The 27,587-nt window shown below is 43.9% G+C and overlaps 2 protein-coding genes and 2 long non-coding RNA genes across 4 annotated transcripts; all 4 read left to right on the forward strand.

The window, feature by feature from the left end:
* The first annotated feature begins 9,094 nt into the window (after nt 1-9,094).
* On the forward strand, nt 9,095-11,852 carry LOC127292567 (reticulon-like protein B8). Its single transcript, XM_051321990.2, has 6 exons — nt 9,095-9,244; nt 10,333-10,590; nt 10,671-10,851; nt 10,934-11,072; nt 11,230-11,299; nt 11,430-11,852. Exons 2-6 carry the CDS (start codon nt 10,353-10,355, stop codon nt 11,588-11,590), a joined length of 789 nt encoding a protein of 262 aa, XP_051177950.1. The 5' UTR covers nt 9,095-9,244; nt 10,333-10,352; the 3' UTR covers nt 11,591-11,852.
* A 986-nt stretch (nt 11,853-12,838) lies between these two features.
* LOC127348373 (uncharacterized) lies at nt 12,839-13,627 on the forward strand. The gene has a single exon (XM_051374419.2). It carries the CDS (start codon nt 12,910-12,912, stop codon nt 13,597-13,599), a length of 690 nt encoding a protein of 229 aa, XP_051230379.1. The 5' UTR covers nt 12,839-12,909; the 3' UTR covers nt 13,600-13,627.
* A 1,981-nt stretch (nt 13,628-15,608) lies between these two features.
* Nucleotides 15,609-19,376, forward strand: LOC127292568 (uncharacterized). Its single transcript, XR_007845211.2, has 3 exons — nt 15,609-16,025; nt 17,174-17,240; nt 18,132-19,376. It is a non-coding gene; the product is annotated as an uncharacterized lncRNA (long non-coding RNA).
* A 905-nt stretch (nt 19,377-20,281) lies between these two features.
* LOC139830473 (uncharacterized) lies at nt 20,282-21,010 on the forward strand. The gene is made up of 2 exons (XR_011742475.1): nt 20,282-20,575; nt 20,805-21,010. It is a non-coding gene; the product is annotated as an uncharacterized lncRNA (long non-coding RNA).
* The last annotated feature ends 6,577 nt before the right edge of the window (nt 21,011-27,587 follow it).

A 27,587-nucleotide genomic window follows, 5' to 3' on the forward strand; every position in this document is an offset into this window, starting at 1 on the left:
ACCTTAGTATCCGCATGTGCAAAACTGGCTTGCACCCATTGTATGCACTTGTTGATTCTATCACACCCGATCATCACGAGATGCTTCGAAACGACAAGTCTTGGCAACGGTGCTACTAAGGATGAACACTTTATTATCTTGAGGTTTTAGTGAGAGGGATCATCTTATAATGCTACCGTCGCGATCTAAGCAAAATAAGATGCATAAAAGGATTAACATCACATGCAGTTCATATGTGATATGATATGGCCCTTTTTGTCTTTGCGCCTTTGATCTTCATCTCCAAAGCACGGACATGATCTCCATCATCAACGGGCATGATCTCCATCATCGTCGGCGAAGCACCAAGGTCAATGGCGCCGTCTTCATGATTGTCCTCCATGTAGCAACTATTACAACTACTTTGAAATACTACTCAACATGAAATTTAAAGACAACCATAAGGCTCCTGCCGGTTGCCACAATACAATAATGATCATCTCATACATAGTCATCATCACATTATGGCCATATCACATCACCAAACCCTGCAAAAACAAGTTAGACGTTCTCTAATTTGGTTTGCATATTTTACGTGGTTTAGGGTTTTCGAGTAAGATCCAATATACCTACGAACATGAACCACAACGGTGATACTAGTGTTGTCAATAGAAGAGTAAATTGAATCTTCACTATAGTAGGAGAGACAGACACCCGCAAAGCCACTTATGCAATACAAGTTGCATGTCGAGCGTGGAGCAAATCTCATGAACGCGGTCATGTAAAGTTAGCCCGAGCCGCTTCATCCCACTATGCCACAAAGATGCAAAGTACTCAACTAAAGATAACAAAAGCATCAACGCCCACAAACCATTGTGTTCTACTCGTGCAACCATCTATGCATAGACACGGCTCTGATACCACTGTAGGATAACGTAGCATAGAAAACAAAAAATCTCCTACCGCGAACACGAAATCCAAGCCAAGATGCAATCTAGAAGACGGTAGCAACGAGGGGATTATCGAGTCTCACCCTTGAAGAGATTCCAAAGCCTACAAGAGGAGGCTCTTGTTGCTGCGGTAGACGTTCACTTGCCGCTTGCAAAAGCGCGTAAAAGATCTTGATCACGATCGGTTCCAGCGCCACGAACGGGCAGCACCTCCGTACTCGGTCACACGTTCGGTTGTTGATGAAGACGACGTCCACCTCCCCGTTCCAGCGGGCAGCGGAAGTAGTAGCTCCTCTTGAATCCGACAGCACGACGGCGTGGTGTCGGTGGCGGTGGAGAAGTCCGGCGGAGCTTCGCTAAGCTACGCGGGAGATATGGAGGAGAGGGGGGCGGCTAGGGTTTGGGAGGGGGTGGCCGGCCACTTCAAGGGGGGCGGCCAGCTTGTGGTCTTTAGGTGGCCGGCCCCCTCCCTTGGCCCCTCATTATATAGGTGGATTCCCAAGAGTTGGTCTCCAAGTCTTCGAATAAGACCCGAACCAAAAACTTCCCATAAGAAGGGGAAACCTAGCCAAGCTAGGACTCCCACCAAAGGTGGGATTTCCACCTCCCATATGGGGGTGTGGCCGGCCCCCTAAGGGGGAGTCCACTTGGGACTCCTCCCCCACTAGGGTTGGCCGGCCATGGAGGTGGAGTCCCATGTGGACTCCGCCTTCCTTGGTGGTTTCTTCCGGACTTTTCTAGAACCTTCTAGAACCTTCCATAGAACCTTCCGCGACATTTTAATTCACATAAAATGACATCCTATATATGAATCTAATTCTAGGACCATTCCGGAACTCCTCGTGATGTCCTGGATCTCATCCGGGACTCCGAACAAATATTCGAACTCCATTCCATATTCAATTTCTACCATTTCAACATCCAACTTTAAGTGTGTCACCCTACGGTTCGTGAACTATGCGGACATGGTTGAGTACTCACTCCGACCAATAACCAATAGCGGGATCTGGAGATCCATAATGGCTCCCACATATTCAACGATGACTTTAGTGATCGAATGAACCATTCACATATAATACCAATTCCCTTTGTCACGCGACATTTTACTTGTCCGAGGTTTGATCTTCGGTATCACTTTATACCTTGTTCAACCTCGTCTCTGACAAGTACTCTTTACTCGTACCGTGGTATGTGGTCTCTTATGAACTTATTCATATGCTTGCAAGACATTAGACGACATTCCACCGAGAGGGTCCAGAGTATATCTATCCGTCATCGGGATGGACAAATCCCACTGTTGATCCATATGCTTCAACTCATACTTTCCGGATACTTAATCCCACCTTTATAGCCACCCATTTACGCAGTGGTGTTTGATGTAATCAAAGTACCTTTCCGGTATAAGTGATTTATATGATCTCATGGTCATAAGGACTAGGTAACTATGTATCGAAAGCTTATAGCAAATAACTTAATGACGAGATCTTATGCTACGCTTAATTGGGTGTGTCCATTACATCATTCATATAATGATATAACCTTGTTATTAATAACAGCCAATGTTCATGATTATGAAACTAATCATCCATTAATCAACAAGCTAGTTTAAGAGGCATACTAGGGACTTCTTGTTTGTCTACATATCACACATGTACTAATGTTTCGGTTAATACAATTATAGCATGATATATAAACATTTATCATAAACATAAAGAAAAATAATAACCACTTTATTATTGCCTCTAGGGCATATCTCCTTCAGCGGGCCCGCGACATGCACAACACAAAGGTACCCCACCTATCAGCCACTACCACGCGCGTAGCAACCCGGTGTATCTAGCGACGGGTACTCCACGCGGGACCCACGGGACATTGTACTCAAAATATTTTGTCGTCGTAGAAAGGATATTGTTGAGACAAGTATCCTTTCAAAACAGAGTGTTCAAGCCATTGCGTATAACGAAAAAAGCACCTACTAATATACTCCTCCTTCCTCATCGGGCCTTTCAAAAAGGAAGAGTTAATAATAGTTTTTACATAAGCCTAAAACAATATTTTGTCTTTAAGGTATTTATTTATTATGCATTGTCACACTCTCTCTTCACTCAAAATTTTGAAAAACCACTTACTAAGTAAATATATTTTTTAGAACCTCGATTCCTAAGCCATTTTGGTCTTTGAGATCACAGGGAGCCTTGACACTATCAATCTTAACTGCTTTGCACTAAAAACTGGGCAAGATATAATGCACGGAGAATAGAAAATTTGTATCAACAAAATCAAATATTGTATTCTTAATGAGTTATTTTTGATGAAAAATCTAGTATAGTTCATCCGAAAAAGTGATGTTTGATAACTTAGTATTTTTGTTTGTGCAAGGGCTACATTTAATTTTCAAAATGGGTGTCGAATTTGTTAAGTACAAACATGGATGATGTCATGAGGGATGAGTAGACACATCATGCTATGGAATTTTGGCACGTGCTTCTCAGCTACTAGACAAATTTTCTTTATATCGTATAAAAGGGTTGATACTTCGTTCCACCTATATATATACCCATTCTGTTACTTCATCACATATGAGCCAACTCTTTTGATCCGTCGGCTACATATACTACGATTATAATCTATGTCTTGGGTCCTTCTACACATAGTATCGGCAAAATATCGTATAAAAGGGTTGATAATCTAGTTGAATGCCCGTGCGTTGCTACGGGTTCTCGTGTTTTTTTTTTCCTTTGCACGTAAATCACAAAAGATACAAGGTCACATATTTCACCTTCCTTCAAGACGTCCTCTTGGCTTTAGCTTTTTGACAATTGTGCTTCATAGTCACCAGCCTATCATCATCTCATTCTCGATAAGTATAAACTACACATGCCTGAACAAAATATGTAATCAAAGTAAAAAATTGTAGATAGGAATTATTTTGGTTGCTGCTGGTAGTATGAACTATGTGTATGCTGCAGTCTAGGTGAAGCTCTTCCTGCTGAGATATTTATATTGACGTACCTTGGAATAGCTTTAAGTTTTTTCGTGTGCTTCTCAGATTGGACTAAATAAACCAGTATCTTCCTTTTCCTTGAGAACCGTACATAGTCTTCCTCCATCAAAGCTACATATTTTTCTTGGTACTACCATGTTGAACAAATTATCTATCACAAATGATAAAGTTACAGAATATTGAAACTTTCTAATAAAGTTGTGTAATATATATCTTGTATAACTCATGTATAGATATTACATGCATGTGAAAGCACACATCTACTCCCCCCGATCTGAAAAAATTGACGCGGTGAGAAAGTTTTTTTTTTGAACAGGGAAGGGCCCCGAAGGACCCAGAAGCTGCATTAATTATACTCCGTGGCAATACATTTTACAAGGAGGACCTCAAAGAAATCTAAAAATAAAATCAAGTCCTCAACTTTTACAACCAAGACCCTTGCATAAAGATCAGAAAAGCAATCGGGTCCATCGCCACCTTCCTCGCGTCGATTCTTCCAGTCGCGGCCAGCAACTACATCGCCGGGGACGAGACCACTTGTGATGAAGCCACCAAAGAGCGCCGCGCTGCTGGAGAAGAAGGGCCTACACATTGGCACGCCGGCCGGGAGGTTGGTGATGAGTTGACGCCGGCAAACGATCCGAAGATCAGCAGCACACGTCAGAGCTCGGAGCAGCCGCCTTTCGACCATAAGAGTCGACAGCAGGACGGCTGGAGGCCGTCGAAACGCCGCCGAGGATGACAGTTGCCTATTGGTATGTATACTCCCTCATCGATTACAGTTGACCGAAGGTAGTACTTACGAAATATTGTCGTCTTCAGAAATCTGCATTTCTGCTACGTTCTTGGTATTTCTTGACCACATAAGTTAATATTTCGAATGAGCAAAAATTATCTTACGTTGCTCTACACTACAGTTGTTGCAATTGGTTTCCAGATAGAGATGTCCCTGAAATTGTACTGAATTTGTTCTTCTTACCATTCCGCAAAGCAAATAATAGATGAGTGTGGACTCCACAAACAAACAAACAAACCAAAAAGATGCTTAGGCTTAACATGACTTGCTTCCCTTTTCTCTTCTGGTCGTGATTTTTTACTATATTTACATAATAGTAAACAAACAAACCAGACACATTTTCCTAGAGATCCACTTCATTTTGTTCTGTCGCTACTGTTGTTCTATGGCAAACCTTTTAGTTTCAGATTTCAATCATGCATCCTTGCCAATCTGATAAACTGCAACTATTATGAAGCCTAACATATGAAAGAAACAAAAGAAGTATCAGATAGACAACTCATTAATTATACACTACTGTATATAAGCTAAATAGAAAGTACATTTCTTGTATCAGCTATTGATTTCTATTTGTCGTTTGCAAAAGGAAGTAAGAGTGTAAAATTTCTGCTATTTTGAGGGTATATGGGAACAATAAGACTAATGACAATACAATATTATTAATCAAACAAGTAGTAGTGTTGCACTGAGATCCCTAAATTTCTGCTATTTCGAGGGTATAGGGAAACAAAAAAGTGGTGAGTCGGAGATGGATCGTTCCTCTTGTTCAGAAACTTCAAATAAATAGACCTTCAGAGAACGCAATTCCTGGAAGAAAGGGAGGAAGCAAGAAAACTCATATTTTTACCTTGTTCTTTGGACTCCGCTTCTTCGAGACACTTGAAGAGTCGCCGCTGGGTGGACAGATCTTCTCGTTTGTATGACATCATCCATCGGCATCCCCTCCTGCAGGTACTTGTTGTAGTGCTCCACATGCCTACCTTCTAGTTGTTTTTGTTAGCCCCATAGCCCCATTGCCCCCGATGCTCCGTCATGCCACTGTCCATGAACCGGAACCAACACCGTATGGTGTCCACATAGTCTCTGCACACCTCCAAAAAGAGAACTTTTCTCAATGCCTCCACTTCCCTGCGTTGCTACGGTATCATGATAGAGAGATGATTCTAAAAGGGTCATTCAGATTTTATTAACACAACCAAAACCTGAAATCATAAATGGGAGCTAAAACTGAAAACGAAGATAAATGGATTCATACCATCAGTGACTTGAGCCCCTCCTTGGGTCATTTCACAATCCATAAAACAGACATGACCAAATCGAGGAGTTCCACCACAGCAGTACTGAAGCTGCATAACTGTGGCAGCTAATCCACTACATAGTTAGATAGCCCAGGTATGAGCTTCCCTCCAAATCTTAAAACATGATGAATCTAGTTAGGTAATGTAAATATGCAATCAAGGCCTTTCAAATTAAGATGTCAAGTAAAATATTTCATAAACAGAGTAGTACATATACATCAGAAAAAACAAGTCAATCTCCATGCTAGTTTTAACATATCAATGCTTGTCATCATTTGGATCAAAACCAAGAACAACATACTCAGTAGAATAATGACCAAATAATTTTTTCAGTATCTAGGATGATACCAAGTAGAAATATGTATAGAGAAGTGAAGAGATTCGGATCTGAACCAAAAGAAGGTTTACCCACTGTAGCGCCCCTAGCTGTATCTCCTGACGTCTTCTTAAACTTCGAACTCGTCTGGGTTGCTGTAAGCCTGTAACCAAAGTTCAGAATTCACCACACATCTATTGATTTGCATCAAGTGCATATAAATATAGAAGGACCGTGTGCAGTCTATGTTATTGCAAAAGTCAGGTCCCATTCTCGTGAAATTTTATCCTGAACAATTTATTTGGAAAGAGCTTGTTTTGCGTACTGATTAATAAAAAGGAATAAAGAAGATATGTGTACACTTCTCTTCTTTATGGGCATCTCTTCCTTAGGGCATCGTCAGTGTCAAGGGGCTGTAAGAACATAGCATCATAAGAAATCCATCTATTTTCAGTAAAAGTATCAAACATCTAGCATGCATGTGCCTACATGTTTACTTGTTTAGCCGTGCAGTTGTGCTGGTGCATCGGATCAAGGTGGTTTTATTTAACGGGTGAGTGATTCAGCAAGCGAGCGTCTGCGAGGAAGATGTTAAAATGATGAGTGCTTACCTTCACCTAGGTTTGTGCGGACGACATTTGATCACAATGTTGACCGCGGCTGCGTCCCTTGGTTCCTCACCGGCGTGGATGCTCAACTGCATGCTCGGGCGGCGTTCTAGCCATCGTCGGCATCGCGCTGATGATGTTCTCCAAGGTACACATCGACCAGCGCACCTCAGATCGGTCGTCGGCGTGCATGACGCATCCATTAAGAGGAGACCTGAGAGAAGACAAAGGCAGCGTGAGGCTGTGGCGGCAGCCGAGTAGATGATGGAGTTGCTGGGATTTGCGAGCGACACATTTGAGCGCGGTGAATTTTGTGATCTCCTTCCGATCAATTGCAAATCGTTCCAAAATAAAGTATGATTTGATACGATGATGTCTTTTGGCAAGTACCAATAAATGATGATTAGGCCAAATTTTGGCAAGTACCAATAAAAGATGATGAGGCGGATTTCGGCAAGTTAAGATGGACGCCCATATCTGTCCCGCAAACAAAGGAAAGGAGGCATGATAGAAAAGTAGAACCGACGGGAGGATTTTGTGCAGATGGTTTGAAGTAAAATTGGATGGTTAGGATGTTTCAAATTACGATGCCAAAGTGGTTTGGTGAAAAAGAGAAACTTTGTTTTTTTAAGTATTTACTTAATGGTGATTTTTGAGCGCTAATATCTAGGATTTTTTTATAACAGGCGAGAGATTGTGGGAAATTTTAATTTTTTTTGGCAAGTATTTTAATACAGATTTGATTGATATCGCGCTTGAGATTGTTTCCTAATTAGATCCGACGAAAACGGAGACCGTGAGATTGATTGGACGTACAGGATGCTCTTAATGACGACCACCAAAGTGCGTTGAGTGTCAAACGACCAACTCCCATTTAATATTAAAGATTTTCTTTATATCGTATAAAAGGGTTGATACTTCGTTCCACCTATATATATACCCATTCTGTTACTTCATCACATATGAGCCAACTCTTTTGATCCGTCGGCTACATATACTACGATTATAATCTATGTCTTGGGTCCTTCTACACATAGTATTTTCAACAAGATAGCTAGCTCCTCATGGTCAACTACCCTATCTATGACACGTTTCATTATCTGCTAGTGATAGTATTAGATGTACTGGGATCCATGGAAACAATGAAGCATTTTGATCACAGTCATCGTGATCCACATGCGTCATTCTTCGGAATGAGAGGCCTAGGGAAAGCATAAACAATAAACACTCGATCTCGCATTCGTCCCAATGTGAAGTCCCGTGGAGGATGTCAACGCTCAACGAGGCCTCAATGAAATCGAGTTCGCACATCAGAAGTTGCTTGGCCGCTTGTAGATCGAGGCTCACTGATGTAAGGTCACCCTCGCCCCTCGGCAGTAGGGCATTTCTCCTTGATGTTGTGTGAGGCGTCATCAACATTGTGCTTGACGGCATCCAACATCTCCTTCTTGTACACGACAGATCGGGCTTATTACTCCTCCTTCGTCATCGATTTGAAGCGCTTGTAAAGAGCATTCGACTGCGCGAAAAAAAATTCACTGCATCCGAGCAACCACGAGAAGCTAAACCGGGTGGTGTGTGGGTGTGTGGGGATCTCCAAATCGGTGGATGAAAAGTGCTTTGATTACCGATTTTAAGATATACTGCCTAACGTGAATAAGAACACATTTATACATACAGAGAGCCCGACCTTTGCTTGTGGGCCGGCCCGGTGCACCCTTGTCGCCCTGGTTCGCGTCGTCTGTTTAGTGTCTCACTGCCAGGTGGGGACAGATCGCTAACACATGTCAACTATGCTTCACAATTTGCAATCCAACCAAATCCCAAATTTCAAACGAGCGCAACGTTTGTTTGTTTAGCAGAGAATCAATGCAGCTGAGCAATCAGGGCCGATTCGCTGACGCAGCTAAGCCAATCAAATTAATAAACTCCAAAAGTAATCCGTGCGGAGACCACGTTCCCCCTCGTGCTCCATACTGATGCACTTGTTTGCCCACACGCTGACGGCGACATTCCCTTACGTGCGGGCCCGTGACCCCCTGACCCCACCAGTCAGACACCCCCACGCGCGCAGCAATCCGGTCCACGTAGCGACGGGTACCCCACGCGGGACCCACGGGACATTCACTGCCGTCTCCCCCTAAAATAATTGCGGCTGCGGCGGCGGCGGCGGCGACTGCGATTCTCTTCTCCTCCCCCAAAAGCCCCCACTCGCTCGCTGCTTGGCTGCTCCGCGCGCTCATCTCGTCTCCGGGAGGAGAAGCCTGCTCGCCCTCTGCCGTTCTCCCCTCCGGTAAGATCTCTCTTCGGCGGCTCTGCAGTTCGATGTGCTTCAACTTCAGTTTTGCGGCGGCGATGCGGAATCTGATTCTGAAGGGCTTTTTCTGAGTTGATATTTTCCTGAAAGCGATGGAGTGGCTTTTTTTTTAGCGGTGATGGAGTGTCTTTACCCAGCGGAAAGGTGGTTTCTTGTTTAGGATTACAAACTTTCGAGGTAGGCGGTTTGCTTGGGTAGTTTTTCTTTTCTTTTTTTCTGACCGGATTAACAGAGGGGTTCTGAATATGCATCTTCCGTTGGACGCAAGAGATGGATGATTTTTTTTCCCTGATTGAGCCCTCGTTACCTCGGTTGCTTTTGCAATAAATCGAAGGGTTGATGTTTGATTGATGAAGTATGGTATTGACTCGCCTTGTTGTGGTTAGATTCGATGGAAGGTGGCGGCTAATGTTTGTGTAGGACAGACAGTGGGGGGTATCCTGTAAGTGGTTTTGGTGGTGGATTCATTGCTCAAGTGATTTTGGTAGTGGACACCGAAATGCCAATTTTTGGTTGGCCTTGTTGTGGTTTGATTCGGACTGAAGGTGGCGGATAAATGTTTTGGCAGGACAGTAGGGGGTATCCTGTCAGTGATTTTGGTGGTGGATACCCAAATGCCCATCTTTTCCCCTTGTTTAACATGACTGAAAATACTACTATGTTTAGACTATGCTTGATAAAAAAAAATTGTTTGTCAAAACATATATGCTTGGCCTGGATGGATAGATGGAGTATTCTGGTGTACCAAATCTTTATTAATGAAGCTTTTGTCAGATATGAGGAAGACTGTTTCATAATGGCTGTTGATTGTTTGAGAGATTTGTGACTGAAGTTACTACTCATAATGGGTGTCCTATTGAGCAGTAGTACTGTTAGGTCCAACTGTTAAATTTATAGTTCCAAACTTTCAATGGATTCGATCAAAGCAATCACATCACATTGGGCCAAATTTTGGTCAGGCACAAATATGTTTCGCTGCTATGTCTCCTCTTATGTCCTGCTATCAAGCTGGGTCTGTCTTATTTTTTAGTATATGACTGGATCATATTGTTCCTATTCTGCAGTGAGCTCAAGATACGTGAAGATGTCAGAGCATTCTGGGAGCGCGACCGAGAAGATCATGAACAACATCATGGACACCATCGCTGACAAGCTCCCCAAGCAGAAGTCTGACAATATCATGAGCAACATCATGGATACCATCTCTGACAAGCTCCCTAAGCAGAAGTCTGGCCATTTCGATCAAGCTTCAGTCTCCGACAAAGTGAACAAGATGTTTGGTCGCCAGAGGTCCCTCCATGGGGTTTTGGGTGGTGGAAAGTGTATGTGGATTTCCTCACTTCTCTGTTTTAGTTTTTTTATTCATGTGGGCTTATGTGATGCTTTTTGTTTGTGACTGTAGCTGCTGATGTGTTGCTATGGAGGAACAAGAAGATATCTTCAAGTGTTTTGGGTCTCGCAACAGCTATCTGGGTTTTCTTCGAGTGGCTGGATTACCACTTCTTGACAATCATTTCATTTGTCCTTGTCCTTGGAATGGTTGTTCAGTTTGTTTGGTCCAACTTCTCAAGCAAGCTAAACGGGTATGCAATTTATAGAGCATCTGAACTGTGTGTTTTTATCTCGTACATTACATCATAATAGAGGGTTCTTTGCTGCTTTCAGATCTTCTAAAGTGCCCCGAGTTGAGATACCCGATGAGCTGTTTGTGAACATTGCTGTTGGGATTGGTGCCCAAGTAAATAAGTTCCTGGGTTTCCTTCAAGATGTGTCTTGTGAAAGAAACTTGAAGCATTTCGTAGTGGTACGTGGAGCTTTCTAGGTTCTTTGCTGTATTCATCATGGTGATCATTATATTAAATAGGAAAGTATAAAGAAAGTTAATCCTGCACACATAGATATTCTGTATGTTGATCTTCAACAGACAGGTTTTTTTTATGTCACGAGATGTTTCATTTCAGGCAATTGTCGGGTTGTGGGCTGCTTCTGTAGCTGGGAGCTGGTTCAATTTCCTAACTGTCATTTACATTGGTAAGAGGCCGCAACCTCTTATTTCTCTCAATTTTTTGCCCCTGGGAAACAACATATTATTCATATTTTGCGAATGCGTGTATTTCTGCTGTATGCTTTAATGAAAATAATACCTGATTGCCTGTAACAGGGTTTGTCTGTGCTCACACACTTCCGGTGCTGTACGAGAAGTACGAGGACCAAGTCGACGAGTTCCTCTACAGCATTCTTGGCCTGCTCCGAGATCAGTACCAGAAGCTCGACAGCGGCGTCCTGAGCAGGATACCGAAGGGGAACAAGAAGACCGAGTAGATTGGATGGGCGCTCTGGATCATAAGAGTGAAAACCCCTGCTATCATTCTGCTTAACTGTGTGCTGCAGACCTGTAGTGTCAACTGTCATTTGTGAGCCTGTGTGCTTTCCTGAACAGAACGTCGGTTTATCGCACACCAGTTTAAATTCAACTGCACTGCATTCCATTTGTTCGCCCATTCATTAGTGGGATGCTGTGAACACATCAGCAAGTTGTATGCAGAAATTGGAGGTTGAGCTGAAATTCGTAGTGCTATGTCTCGTAGAAAATGTTAAGATGAATATGCGAGTTACAGTTGCAAACTATATTGGCAAGGGAATGGAATTATGTTTGTGGCCATCAAGAACCAGAATTGCTCACTGTCATCAATGAAATTGCCTTTTAATTTTTGTATCTTTGTTTTTGCCATTTTGGTGAAGGCTGCAATCTCATGCTTTTCATGCTCAAATTTCTCACTTTCTCCCCAAATTCTGGCCAAGTGATGCGAATTAAGTATGAAATACACGCATTTCTTTTGCTCCCCGGGTGCTTTATTGAAAAGGATTCTGCATCTCTGATGTCTTTTTTTGTTTGTCTCTTTTTGTTTCGAGAGCGATGAAGACGTACACACGTGCTGCATGCTCAATGTTTCCACTCTGCAAACAATTCTGGTCAAAGGGTGCAGATTAAGTGACAATCAAGAATCTCAGTTGATTAACAAGTTAGAGCTACAAACTGTGTTCCTTTTTTTTTAAAAAAAAAAGAGAGTTTCCCCCTCCGCTTTCTATTAATAGAAACCATGAGTTTCACTACAACTGAAATAAAGAAAAGAGAAAAAGAACAAACTAAACAGGGAAACTAAAACAACGATTCTTCATATAGAACTGTGTTCCTTGTGTTTGTGGCAATCAAGAATCTCAGTTGTTCACTGCATCTCTGATGTCTTTTTTTTGTCTGTGTCTGTTTTTTTTTGCCACAAACACAAGTTTCCATTCTACATAGCAAAAATTTCTGGTCAAAGGGTGCAGATTAAGTGTGAGTGGTATGTGAGATTTGGGAGTCAGAAGCTAACCCAGGTTGTTAGTTTACAGGTGGTGTTGCAGCAGCACGAGCACGACTCCGGTGTGCAACTTCGGCTGCCAACACTATCAGATATTCAGATGATTGAGAAATGGGAGTGCAGCTCACCATGATCCAACCTAACCCCAATTCCAACCTCCTGATCACCTCGCTATAAAATCTACATTGCTCGTGCTTCTGCTCACCCGTCATCAGTCAGTCACCACCTCGCCGGCAGCTGCAAAGAAGCCAAAAGCTGAGCTGAGCGGAGCATCGAGCCATGGAGCAGAAGAAGCTGTCCGTCCTCCTCCTTGTCCTCTGCGCAGGGTCGGCGCACGGCATGCGCCTCCTCCACGACGTCGACGGCCAGTACGGCCGGGACTTCGCCTTCGGCTCCAGCGCAGCCGCCGAAGCCGAGACCGTGCAGCGCGACGCGTCCTTGGACGACTACGAGGACGAGATAAGCCGCGTGGAGTTCGAGCCAGAGCGCGGCATGTCCTACGCCGCCACGGTCGCCACCACCGCAGCCGCGCCTGCTCCGGGGCCAGCGACGGCCGGGAGTGACGCCACCACGACCGCGAGGCCTGGCACGGGCAGCATGAAGTGGTGGCTGCCGCCGTCGACGATGCCGTCGTTCCCGATGTTCCCGAACCCCGGCGGCATGCCCGGGATGCCGTTGCCCGCCATGCCTGTTCCCATGCCCATGCCCGCCGGCTTCCCCGGGATGCCCGCCATGCCTATGCCTGTGCCGGGGGGAGGCATCCCAGGCGCTGGCTTGCCGGGCGTGCCGTTTCCAGGAGGAATGCCGGCGCCGTTCAACTTCAAGCCGACCGGATGGGGAGTCGGAGCTGGCGGCGGCGCCGGAACCACTCTGTCACCGCCCGCGCAGGAGCAGCCGGCGCCTCCCGCCGCCAGCGACAACGCCAACGCCAACGACAACCCGAGCCCCACCGAGACCATTATCAACTGACAGCAAAACTTGCATAACTCACCTGGCATAGTCCACTACTAGTACATTTTTACTAGCAAGTAGTTCTGCTACCACCACTGCTGATTCTTCGAGAGAAATGTTTTAGTACACGCATCATCTTCAACGGATGATGCCTGCTGCTTCAAAGTTTTACTCTGTCAACTCCCACTGGAACATCTTGACTTGCCACCGTAACTGTATCTATTGTTATGATCCAAAAATCGTTCAACAAAGGTTTCAGATAACTTCACGCGTCCCAGCAGCAAACTGAATTGTCGACAATGCAGCTATTCGCAGCAGCATCAACAACACGACATTCCAGGAACACATTCTCCAGCCAAACGATCTGACACTCCAGTGCCCGAAATTCGGGATCGAATTCTCCCAAACCAGATGCAGCATGGTAACATGTAACATAAGCAAAAGATAGATACACATAACGAATCGTATAAAGAGATACACTACGTAATAACTACTATACTAAACCTTAACAGCTTCCTTTTTTCTCCTAATTTTGATTTTTTTTTGGGATTAATGATGGGCTGACACGTATGAGTTTAGATAGTTTGATTTCCACAAGAAATTTCTGTGTGCACTTTTGGTGCTCTCTAAGATTTTTAGGGAAGCTGAAAAATACAGAAGCAAATTCTTTCTTTCCATCCTCGTGTGGCTGTAGCATTCATGTGGATGGTCAAAGTGCCCACTGCCCACGCCGCTTAATCCCACCAGATCAGCCAATTTGCCCCCCACCTCTCTATCTCTTCTCTCTCATTTGTCCTCTTTTTTCCATTGCCGCCGGCGGCATCCTTGCTCCAGGGACGGTGCCCTGCTCCCTTCTCTGGCCACAGCCAGCGCCGTCGCACCATGCCTCCGACTCCTCCTCTCCCGTTTCCCCACCGCTGTGGTGCTCGGCGGCGCCCCTACTCGCTCGCCCGGGAAACCCTAGCCCCGCCCTGGGCTTGGTCGCGGGCTGCTCCGACGACGGCGCTCCTCCGGCTGCTCCTCCTCGTGACTCATGCCGCGAGGCTGCACGCCTGCGCGTCCGAGGGCTCCGCCTGGCCGGTCGTTGGCAGCCATAGCCACGGGCAGATACATCATGAGGCCCTACCGGGAGGAGCTGTGCCAGGGGCGGGAGGTGCCCATGTCGCTGGGAGTCGGTCATCCTTGTGCGGCCCTGTTGGGGGAGTCGGCGTCGCTAGGAGCAGCGGTGTGGCGGACGGCCACCGTGTGCCTCGCCCTTCGAGCCACCTCCACAGGTCGTCAGCTCGGCGTCGACATAGGCTAAAGCGGTAGGAGGCAGGCTGCCGTCGGAAGCGAGCCAATGCCCCGTCATAACTGCCAAGGATCACTAGCTCAATAGACCAGGTTTGCTTCTAATTGATTTGTTACTTTGTCCCTCCGCTCTCTCTTTCTTTTCTTTTTGTTTGTCAAATCATGTTACCCCTGCTCTATTTCGATCTGTAATAGGATCAGCTCTAGCCGTCTCTGGTTGTTTTGATTTGCATCTGGGTCTCCGTAGGGACAACTTCATCTGAATCTCTATCCCCATAATAAATATTTGCGTGTATGTAGGTTAAAGGCACAACTGCAGTCAGTCAGCCGAGATATGTGTTGCATCAAGGCCATCAGTCGAGAATTGTCCCGAAAAGGAAATACATCAAAATTTAGACAAATATGCGACATCCTTTTCGGCACGGAGGGATTATATGAAGTATGAACTGGATTCTATCATTGTTGATTGCAAGGTATGAAGGTACCTCCCTCGACACACACACTACTATCCAGTATTTTATTTGCTTACTCCTATGTGAAAACAAATATGAAGCCAGCCCAATTTAATCAATTGTTCCACAGGAATACAAATGTAGCAACCGATATAATCTCTCCCTTCTTCCCAAGCTCATTGTGATTCAGCTTCATACATGACAACATGTATTCTGTGTGCACATTATGCCGTCCTGGTACGAGCGGCTAATTCTCCTCCCAAACAAATACAATCAAATATCTGTTCCACTCTCCTAACATCATAGGAAAAAAAAATCTTGCAACATTATTACAAAATGCCAAAAGGCACTAACTGTGAAAAAAAATCCAACACCCGTCCAACCAAGTGCTCAATTCCATGCTAAGGCGAGATGCCCAAGACTAGCGAGCAAATACGATCAGTATATAGGAAGTATTTTTTTTGTAAGGTTAGCACAACATTCTTGCATATAGACTTCAGATTATTTATATGAATACAGAAAAATCTATCATACTAAATGCATGTTTGTTTTCATGGATTTTTCTAAATTCGTTTTTCTAATGCGCGCTTCCTTTTGTGTTTCTGTGTGTGGCTGTTACTTCTTTTGTTTCTCCTGAGAAGGCTTCTATCAACTGTCCGATGCGGAAGCTCATGGACAAGCATCGCGATGCCGTAAAAAGAGGTGTTGTTTTTTCCCAATTTTACATGTAATGGCAAGCAATGATTATACTTTCTGTTTCCTGACGGTAAAATTTGGTGTTAAAAAATAGAATACTACAGCGTTGGCTTAATAAGCGTGTGATAGATTCAAACAATTCATGTATGTCTGGTGCTGAAATGTGATAGCATTCTACGATGCAGATTTCCTGTTTCTACACAATTAAACTAAATTCAGAATGCCGGAGTGTTTTCTTACTACAATGAGTATTTAGGAGCATGCCATTGAATTCAAGAATTCATGTGTTCTGGTGCTTCTGACGGTTTGATGGTTATAGAGATCTGTCAGTAAACGTATTTTCTAAGTATTTCATTAAATCGTGCTGCTCATTGTATCTGAATCGAATGGCAGTAGACAACCCACACTTTAGCAATACTTTCTCCAGGCAATTTTTCGAGTTGCTTTGTATGCATTATGGATTGATTTTCACTCTTGCCCTCTCTTCGTTGACCTGTAGCTACCTTCTTCTATTTATTTTGTTATTTCTTGATTCTTTACAAGGAAAGGTTTGGGTTACAAGTTAAAATCACTACAATATTTTTCCTGTATGATTAACGCTTAGGTGCATGCAATAGATTCAAAGAATTTATCGGTTCAACTGCTGATAACATCCTTTTTTTAAGAGGCTACTGATAGCATTCTATGATGCATACTTGCTATTTCTTCAGGAAAAAAAATCCTAATTCAAAATTCAGATCACTGAACCTTTTGTTTAATGTGATTCACATTTAGGAGTGTACTATAGAATAAAAACGTTCAAGTTTTCCCAGTGCCGACGGAAATTTGATAGTTACAGAGAACTCTGAATAAAGAAAGTGACTAATGTGGTACCGTCTATTAAGAGGCTATGTTTTTTCAGAGCGGCAATGCATTTATATTTGTTAAAGAAAGTGACTGATGTGGTACAGTTTATTAAGAGGCTATGTTTTTTCAGTTTCAATTAATATACTGACATGAAGTATTCTGGAGTTGCTAGGATCTTCATACGATAGTTCTCCTTGGAAGTTACAGGGCTATTTTTACAGTTGACAAATTTTATAGGATGGCAATGAACTTGGATTTCTATGTGCAATATAGCTCCTATTTTCTCTGATGATTGGTCCTTGATGAAGGTGTTGTGCACATCACCGTTGAATCAAAGTACTGCATTTGACACTAATAGAAACTCAATTACTTCAGGTTAGCTTCTACATGGATTATATTATTTATATATTTCACTTCCAAAATTGTATACCTCGCTGTGGAACGGAGATCGCAACTTCTTAGTCTGTTTCCATATCCTTTTGCCGCGCTGTCTTCCCCTCCCATCTCGAACATAGAAACAAATAAGTGAGATGTGATGGTGGATACTATTTGCTTATTTAGAAACTAGGCTTGAACCATGAAACTTCGCCAACTTGCATAGTTCTCATGTGTTATTCATGCTTATGTCGGTCAAATAATGTAAAATATCTTGCGACGACCTTCATCAAGAGCTAAAAGGGAAATGCTACAAAAGCTAAATATGACATTCGGTTTAATTTTGAGTACTTGTTTATTTTCTCAGTTTTTAGTCTATCCAGAGTAATATTTTAATTACTTACATTATTAGTTTTCATGTTGCAATCCAAAGTCTGGTTCTATTTTTTGGTAGGTAATTCATGAATATTGCTCTACACAACCACATAATTTATGACCGGGGTTTTGGTTATGATAACTTTGATTTCAAGACTTGATAGGCCTTCTTGAATCTTGGTGGGAATGTTGTCCATATTTGTATCACATTTTTATGATTCTAGACGTTTGAACATTCTTTTTTGTGACTAGATATAAAATCCTAAACCACTTGATTTTTAGTGTATCAATATCCTTATCTCTGTAGTACTTTTACGATCTTGCACTATATACATTGATCAATGTTTTCTTACTAAAATTATATGCATGTATATTTTCTTGCCTCTTGGTTGCTGCCATTGTTGCTTTATGGCATGTTAGAAAATGTTCTTCAACATTGTAAGTCTACAAATAGATGTGTAATATAATATAGTAATATTCATACATGGTATCTTGCTCTACTTGCATGTATATAAGAGTGAAGCACACAAGAATGTGGACACTGATTCATATGTCTTGGCCAATGAGGGATCGTGGATAGAAAAATACAATTATGTCCTGAGGTAATTATAATTTTTGCCTTTTTAATGCTTTATTATTAGTTTACAGCAGTTTTCTAAGCATGGATGTATTCCACTTATTTTATGCTCACAAAACATGCACTGCCTCTGACTTAGATTCATTCCTGGGTGATATTTCCTTCCTCGGATGAATATCCTCTTTCAGTCACTTTCTGTTTGGTGAATCCATGGGTCTTGATGCACTGCTATTGGTGGTTACGGAAATCCATGTAGTTCGATGTGATATTGATGAAACATGCTAAAAATTCTAGCTCTATATTATTCGATTTTGTGTTGGTGATCTGATTGATTTTGATTAGATTAATACTTCCATTTGTGTGCCTTCCCTGCATGTCTTATATCTAATAGGGCAGCGATTTGCAGCAAACATAAATCAAAAGCAGTACCTGGATGATTCTACAATTTGGTCACTCTAGGACATCTATATCACATCTCTGCTAACTATCAAGATAGATCATAATGACCATGATTTTTTTTTAGAATAATTACTTAGCCTATTAGACATTGATACTACACCTGCTCTCACAAGGCATTAAAAAGTGTACTGCCAACTACACCACCTCATCATCTATATCCATACACCTGCAAATAAGCAATATACTTTCTCTTTTGCTGCAATTAAAAGTCAACAGATCCACTGGATCGTTCCTTCCTCTTTTAGCCAGAACAAAGTACTTCATGGCCATATCTACTGCCATTTCTCATAATCACTTGAGTTTATGGTCATGCAATTTTTCTCAGATGAGTTATGGTCGAAGCAGTACGTGGTTGGAAAAATTCATTGTTATGGCTGTGCAGTGTTCAGTTGAATCAAATGGATGGTAGACATGAATCAAAGGAATGTGCCGTTCCAACAGAGTTCTACTGACCCTACTAGGAATTGCATCCACCGAATAATCATATCGCCGCCGCAGCGTGCCGCCGTGAACACCACTGGCACAAGTCCTTTGCGGACGTCCACATCATCTCACAGGAGGCACAAATTGTTCATTCACTGTACTAGACCATTTGTTTGCGTAGTATGTTTTCTTTGCTTATCTATTGCACTATGTAATGGGAAGTTGCTTTGTCATCCCTTCTGAATAGAGCTAGCTTCGCAACTTTGCAGTTTGTTTCCAGTTGTAACATCTAGATGATGGAATGACACTGTTTTCCCCATTGGCAGTTTTGCATTGTTGTGAAGTGTATATGTGGATTGCCTAGCCTTTCCATCAGTTCGGACTTTTGGTTCAAGTGGCTAGTGCATGAAGCTTAACATGGTATCAGAGCCCCAGGTCTCGAGTTCAAATCCTGGTTTTCGCAATTAAGCCTAAAAATTGCTATTGCCCCCCTCTTTAGCCACCGCTGTTTCGGTGTGCTCTTCTTCTTTCACGTGTTGACTTTCTCTTCTCCCGTCACACGCGAGTGGGGGTGTTGTGAAGTGTATATGTGGATTGCCTAGCCCTTTCCATCAGTTCGGACTTTTGGTTCAAGTGGCTAGTGCATGAAGCTTAACATGGTATCAGAGCCCCAGGTCTCGAGTTCAAATCCTGGTTTTCGCAATTAAGCCTAAAAATTGTTGTTGCCCCCCTCTTTAGCCACCGCTGTTTCGGTGTGCTCTTCTTCTTTCACGTGTTGACTTTCTCTTCTCCCGTCACACGCGAGTGGGGGTGTTGTGAAGTGTATATGTGGATTGCCTAGCCCTTTCCATCAGTTCGGACTTTTGGTTCAAGTGGCTAGTGCATGAAGCTTAACATGGTATCAGAGCCCCAGGTCTCAAGTTCAAATCCTGGCTTTCACATGGTTTTCGCAATTAAGCCTAAAAATTGCTGTTGCCCCCCTCTTTAGCCACCGCTGTTTCGGTGTGCTCTTCTTCTTTCACGCGTTGACTTTCTCTTCTTTCGTCACACGCGAGTGGGGGTGTTGTGAAGTGTATATGTGGATTGCCTAGCCTTTCCATTAGTTCGGACTTTTGGTTCAAGTGGCTAGTGCATGAAGCTTAACATGCATCACATTGCCATTTACAAGTAGATTTAGATTCTGATTTTTGAAGTGGATGATGCTTTGTATTGTTTTTCCTGGAGCAGTAAAGGTTGGATGTTCTGCAAACCACTACCTAACATCATTGTTTTGGATTTGTTTTTCATGGTGTTTATCCTATGAATCCTACCACGCCTCCATGTCCTCGGCGTAGTTTAAAATGCAAACGTCGGGCGCATACTGTTAGACTATTAGTATATGTATTTTGCACAATCAGTTCATTAACGCTATTTTCACTGTTCTTTTTACAGAATTAACTCTTTACTGACGCCATCAAGTTTCCTGCTCATTCTGGCTGCCCCTTGAATACAAGTGCAGCCAGTAAGTTTGTACTGTGACCTTTTGTGATCATGTATTCTGTCTGCATAAATGCTATGAAGTTGTTTTAATTGCAACGTTTCGGTTTTATCATATCAGCTTGGCTCAGTAAGATGACATTGATTACTGAATTATTAGTTCTTCTATGTCAGTTTCATAATGAAGTAGTGTGTTAGGGTGATAGGCAAAACTGGGATTTTCAACACAGATATATCGGTACAACTGATTGCAGGACCAGGATATTTCTCAAGTAGTCAGGTACCAAACTTCAACTATCTGTAGATGACTGTTACATTCAGTGTTTAAGCTACCCACAAGAACTACTGCACTTTCGAGTACAAAATTAGCAGTTGGTGTATTCCATGTTCAGCGGCCCCTCTGCTGTAATTAGTGACTATTTATATGGTTGTAACATAATCAGTATTTGTTTCCATATCATCTCTTCCTGTTCTGCTTGGGTCCTTTGGTAATGGGCTATCTTTTATACTATATAGATTTGGCTTTTGCCTTGCTTTTCTAGATTTAGTTAGTTTATATGTACGGTCCAGCACAAGAATCCGTCAATTATTCATTTTGAGAATAAAATTCAGGAGACTGCTGTCACTTTTCTCCTGAAACTTTTTCTCCTTTGTTTCCTTTAACTTGATGGTACCAATTAATATGCAGGGATACACAATAGTTCAATTGTTCACAGCGAAATAGTATGATACAATCAAGTTGTTCACTTTTCAGATTTTGATGCTTCTAGCGTTGTAGTGTAACAGATACCCGTTTTCAGTATAAAGTAGTCAAGAAATAATAACATACCAGCCAGCTGATGGATCTGCATGCGTTACTCAGACCGGTCACTTCAATCATTTTCCCCCCAATTCGCCTTGTGCTGCTCTCCATCTGCCGATGGCTGCTACCACCGATTCTTCCCACTCTGCTGCTCTTCCGCCGCTTCCTGCCGCTGCTTCGTACTAGCGACCGGTGGTCCTCCCTCTCTAAGCTCGCTAATGAACTTAGCGACGCCGAGCTGTTGGATCTTGGCCTGCAGCTAGGCCGTATCGGTGGGGACGGTGACGGAGTAAAACTCTCGCTTCTCTTCTCTATCGGACACTTACTCACAAATCTCGAATGGTTCTACTCATCGATAGGCGTTAGCAACCGGACACTATTTCTTTTCTTTTCTTCTTATCGCCTGAGTCCCGTCAGTCAGACATATATACTATACTAAAAATATAGAAAGAAGCTAGCAAAAAAAATGAGACGAGGCAATCGTGTTTTAGAGGATGAGACGAAGCAATCAGTATCGATTCGTCACATATGGTCCATGTATTGTAGTGCAGCCCACCAAATCAGACAACCATATAGCCCGTTGAATTGCAAAAAATGCCCCCGTTCCCTTTTTAGTACACCACACTTTTAACCTGGCACTCTGTAAATAATCAAATAAACTAGCAATTAAAAAAAATGTAGCTACACGGGCGCGGCGTGCCGCCGCGCCTTTATTTGCTAGTATAAATTGACGAGAGAACAGAGTGCACAAAGATACACATTACTACCATCAGTTGAATGACTCGCATGCTTGCATAAAAAGTTACTCCCTCCGGTCCTTTTTAATTGAGTTTCATTAAACTTTTTCGATAAAGAGAATATATTAATATCAGAAGATATCAATTACACACAGCTTCTGCAACAATGCAATGTCCTAATAACATTACGGATACACACAGCCAAAAAGAGAAAAACAAAAATAAGAAACAAAAGTCCCGCTACAGTATCCCAGCCCTAGCAACAGTAATACATCCACCACCAAGACAACACCTGAAATTCAGACTCTTTAAAAGTAACACCTCCAAGAAGGGAACAGTGCACCAGCACTGTCGTCGTCCGATCAAAGATCTTAGGTTTTTACCCTGAAGATGGTCTCCGCTCTCAAAACAATGCCTTCAACAAGGACATTGCCAGGCACAACCAGTTAAGGCCAGACCTTGGGTTTTCACCCTGAAAGGTAAGACTCCAAACTTCATAAGTGCTACCGCCCCCACTTTCATACCACTGTTGCAAAGCCCGGAACACCAAACAAGCCCGTCAACAGCGCAAAGATTTGAACCTCCATTCTCCATTAGCTAGTCCTCCAAATTCGGCCTTCATAATATTCTCTTCTTCTGACTTCACCATGAATCAGCTGTCACTTGGTGTCAACACAGAAAAGAGCTTCGCGCAAAAGCCTTCAAAACCAAACGGCCGGAATAAAAGCATGGGCGCGCACGACCGAATACCACCGACCTAGCAAACTCCAGGCAATAGAAGCACTGTTACATTTGCCGGCGGCGCCTTCCGGAACTCAACACTCTGGCCAGATCATGAAGGGTAGGCCTCTGGCAGGTCTTCATCTTCGCCCAAGAGAGACCATAGGACCGCCGCCTTTATTCAGGTCGGGCCCCCACGCCGACGACCATCCTAGGCTGGCCAAGGTTGCCGGCTGGAGACACGATGTCCGGAGACGCCGCACCCGCCGGGGCAACGCCGCAGCCCCATAGCCAGCCCTCCACCGCCGGCCGCCGACACCACGGAGAAGGCAACGAGGAGAGGACCTAGGGTTTGACCCCATCCAGCCCGCCCCATCCTGTACCTCTGCCGCCGGCCAGGCACGCTACCGGAGGCGCCCACCACCGCTAAATGTGAGTCAATTAAAAAGGACTGGAGGGAGTGCAAAAGAAAATGAACCAGAGAGGACTAATCATGAACTGACAGAGCTGATTGCTTCTACATTATTCCAAGTTCGCAATGCCAACTACCTATTTAGAGCATCTCTAGCAGAGCCCGTAAAAGGCCTAAAACCAAAAAATAACCGCCAGTTTACGGGTTCGGGCTGAAAAATGGCGCCGATCAGTGACCGTAAACGAGGCAAAACTGAAAAAAGAATTTCGTGCCGAGACCGAAACCCATACTTGGCTTGTATTTGTAGGGGCCGACGGAGCGAACCGAACGCAGCCCGAACAAAATTCCTAGTTTGCGTGCGAGGCCTCCCAACCGCCACCGTCGCCGATCTGCGCGCCCTCACCTTCCTCTGCGCCGCCGGCCGCCGATTTCTCCACCATGAGTCTCGAATCGACCCAGCCGGCCACCGTTGCTAGCTCGCAGGCGCCGCCACCCTCTCCCACGGTCGCCGGAGCTTCCGCCGCTCCACCAACAACCCCTGCGACCCCCGCGGACGTGGTGAAGCGGCGGCGCGCGGGAACACATGTGGTCTCGCAAGCCAGTGTCACGGTGGCAACGAAACCGAAGGCATCCCCGCCAGACCAAAGAATTCGGCGCCCAAAAGGACGAAAGTGAAGGCGACGACGAGCCGTGGCGCCCCGCCTCCGTACCCCTCCCCGCCAAGCCGCCGCCGCCGCCACCGGAAGCCACCACGAACGCCGCCCAGGACGTGCTTGATGACAGGTCAACAAGGTACATATTTCAACTCTTCCTCGGTTTTTCATTGCGAGTAGATATTGAGGCCGAGTACTGTTAGGAACGAGAACACCTCGTACATGGAGATGTTGGACGAGGTGAACATTAACCCAGTCCCTCCGTTCAATGCTGGGATGGGCGGAGATGAGGACGACGCAGATGAAGGGGAAGAAGGGGACGAAGGGGAAGAAGATGAAGGGGACGAGGGTGTGGTTGAGGTGGAGGCCGATGGAAAGAGGAAGAAGAGACGGGCGAACAACTACACGGAAATTGAAGACGCCACCTTGTGCCGAGCTTGGGCCGCCGTGGGGATGGATGCGGTCTCCGGAACCGATCAAACATGGAAGCGCTACTGGCAACGCATCGAGGACAAATTCCATAAACTGATGCCGCGCGTTCGCCATCCTGTCGATCGCACGTACCGATCCCTCCAAGGACGTTGGGACGCGATGAAACCGGCCTGCAGCTGGTGGGCAGCAGCAATGGACCAAGTGGTGTCGAATCCTCCTAGCGGCGCAACTGTGGACGAATATGTGAGTGCATATGCTCGCATATTTTGTTTGTACAATTGTAGTTTCGCTTTGGTGACAATGTATTGACGATTTGTTGTTTGGTTTTGCAATTGTAGGACCGCATTGCCGATGCGAGGTACAGAGACATGGCCGGCAGCAAGGGCAAGAGCTTCACCATGCGTCATTGATTTGATGTGCTTCAACACCTCACCAAGTGGCAATCGAGGGACGAAGAAGTAGCACCCAAGAAAGCTGCAATGGTTGCGCTCGACGACACCGAGGACGAGAAGGAGGGTCGGAACGTTGACAAGCCGGAGGAAACAAGAAGGCCAAGGAGAGGCTCAAGCTCGGGGGGGGGGGGGGGGGAGGCTGCATTGTTGAGGGACAAGTTTGATCAAATGATGAAGTCCAAGGAGGTGATAGCGGCCAAGACTTTGGAGACCAAGCTTGTCATCATCGAGAGGAAGAAGGAGGTGAGTCTTGCCAAGGTTGAAGCCAACCGAGAGGAAGCAAGGAACAAGGCCAAGTTGGAGGAGATGAGGATCAATGTGAAGAAGGCCAAAGTAATGAAACAATTATTGGCCGAAGAGAGGAAGATCATGACGATGAACACAAAGCACATGAATGAACAACAACTGGAGTGGTGGAAGGAGGCCTCGGCGGAGATCACGGCGAGACAAAGACTAGCTCGTGAAGAGGCAACTGGTGGTGGCTCGGTGACTCATGGAGATGGTGGCGATGATGGTCACGACGGGCCAAACTCGGTTTGATGCTGGCGGTGAGAGGAGATGGTGAACTATTTGCTATGATTTGTTATTTGATGTGTGCACTATGAACTATGCATGGATTGTTTGCATTTGATTGTTTCATTTCTTTGATCATATGCAAAGTCTTTGATAAACCATGTCTTTACGGGTTCGGAAGCCGTTGGCGTAGAACACAGCCCGTAAACCAAAACTGTAAAACAGAATAACCAAAACTGTAAAACAGAATACACGAGTTCTGTTCTGCGTCAGCCATTTTACGACCCATACACGAGTTCGATAAGCTGAACTCCACGTTTTCAGTTCGTGTTTTTACGGACTCTATTAGAAATGCTCTTAGGTGGTAAAATTGAAAAACCTGGCAAACTAATCGGGGGAAAATTCCTACAAGTGTACTTGGAGTTGGCCAGAACACGGCCCGTAGAAGGAAGTGGACGGAACCTGCAGCGTCGCAACGATAAGGCACTCCCAAAGTACGATGCAGGGATATCAGTGCAGGACACTGCACCCAGACTCTGACAACAAGAAAAATATCTCTGTTTTGACCAAACTGTTTTTCTGCGGCGGCTGCAGATAATCGGATATACGGATGCACGCCTAGGCTACAAAGTGAAATCTGCACCTTATGGTCTCTGCCCGCTGCTCTTTTGTTTATGTTGGTAAATTTGATGTAATAGCTTATTTGCTCTGTTCATTTTCACAAAGAAATACCACTTGCTGGATTCTAAATGGTTCAGAATGAGTGACATGTAAGTACCATATATCTGTTCCTTTGAAACCAAATTTGGAATCATCAATTCCAAGATCAAACTGTCGTGAATGATTGCTCACCCGTAGTGTTTTCAGTGGATATCTCAGAAATGTTTGTAATTCATGATGGCAGTGCATTTACTTATGTTTTTCTCATTGGTTGTTGATCGAGGCATGCTCAGGTTGTCGCGGAAATAAATGAAAAGGTTGCACATAACACATAGTAGTTAATAATAATGTTATTTGGAAGATGAACATACCATTGAAAACAAATATTTTTGCATGGTACATCCGTCGTGGTATTATTCTTACTAAAGACAACCTTGCAAAATGCAACTGACATGGATGTACAAATGTATTTTTTTGTCACAAAGAGGAGACTATCAAACACCTTTTCTACCGGTATCAGTTTGCTATGTCTATATGGTCAATCATTCAGATAAGCTCTACCTTATACCCACCGTGTAGTATTACAAATATTTTTGGCAATTGGCTAAACGGGATGAATTCTAGGTTTAAGTTACTTATTAGAGTGGGAGCGATTGCCGTGATATGATCGATTTTACTATGTAGAAATGACACTATTTTTGATAACAAAAACTCTTCTCTTATGTAGGTAATCTACCAGGTATGGTTTTGCTCCGTTCATGATCGTCGCTTCAACCTATGGAGGACCGAGACCTCTTTATGGAGGTGTCTACATGGTTGAATGATATGGCAAAGAATGTTATTATCTAACATGGGTGGCTGCATAATCTTAGAATTGTTGCTCCCGTCTAGCTGGCTATTCATCCCTTTGAAACTCTTTTTGTACTATATTATTTATTTGTTCCATGTTATCTGAGACAGATGTGTGCATCATAACTATGCAGAGGCCGGGTACAGTACTTATATCTTTAAGTAATGAAGCGTCCTTTATCGAAAAAATCTTTTATGTCTTCCACTTTATATACACTGGCCATCATTTTCCCTTCTTGCTTCCTATTCTTGATAACTATCCACAGGCTAGAACCCAATTCTCGAAAGTCTAGCTTTTTTTCCCTCGCCTTGTTGTCTAACAATTCCCTCACCTTGTTGATCCTAACTTTGATTCAGATGAGAACTACAAGCTATTTGATTTCAAACAAGATAACCAGTTTTGGGGTTGGAAGGTATCAGGATACATAAAAATAGAACCAAATAAAAGAAAGGTAGAGTGTGCATTCACCACTCTGCTGCCTATACACCAGCACCTTAACCAAGTGAGGTGGGGTCTGAAAGTTGGGCAGTGATTAGTTGCTCGCAACGGTTTATTCCCTTCTGAACTTATCCCGATAGTTACCGTATGAGTAGAAACGGGGCTTAGATTAGCTTTGGTACTACGATTGGATGCTAGCAATTTCACTTGGGCTCGACTGGAGAAACGAGAGGCAGCTCGATTGGTACGCTGCACATTGATACGTCTCCGACGTATCGATAATTTCTTATGTTCCATGCCATATTATTGATGTTATCTACATGTTTTATGCACACTTTATGTCATATTCGTGCATTTTCTGGAACTAA

This window comes from Lolium perenne, chromosome 4 (genome assembly GCF_019359855.2).
Source record: "Lolium perenne isolate Kyuss_39 chromosome 4, Kyuss_2.0, whole genome shotgun sequence".
Classification (NCBI taxonomy): domain Eukaryota; kingdom Viridiplantae; phylum Streptophyta; class Magnoliopsida; order Poales; family Poaceae; genus Lolium; species Lolium perenne.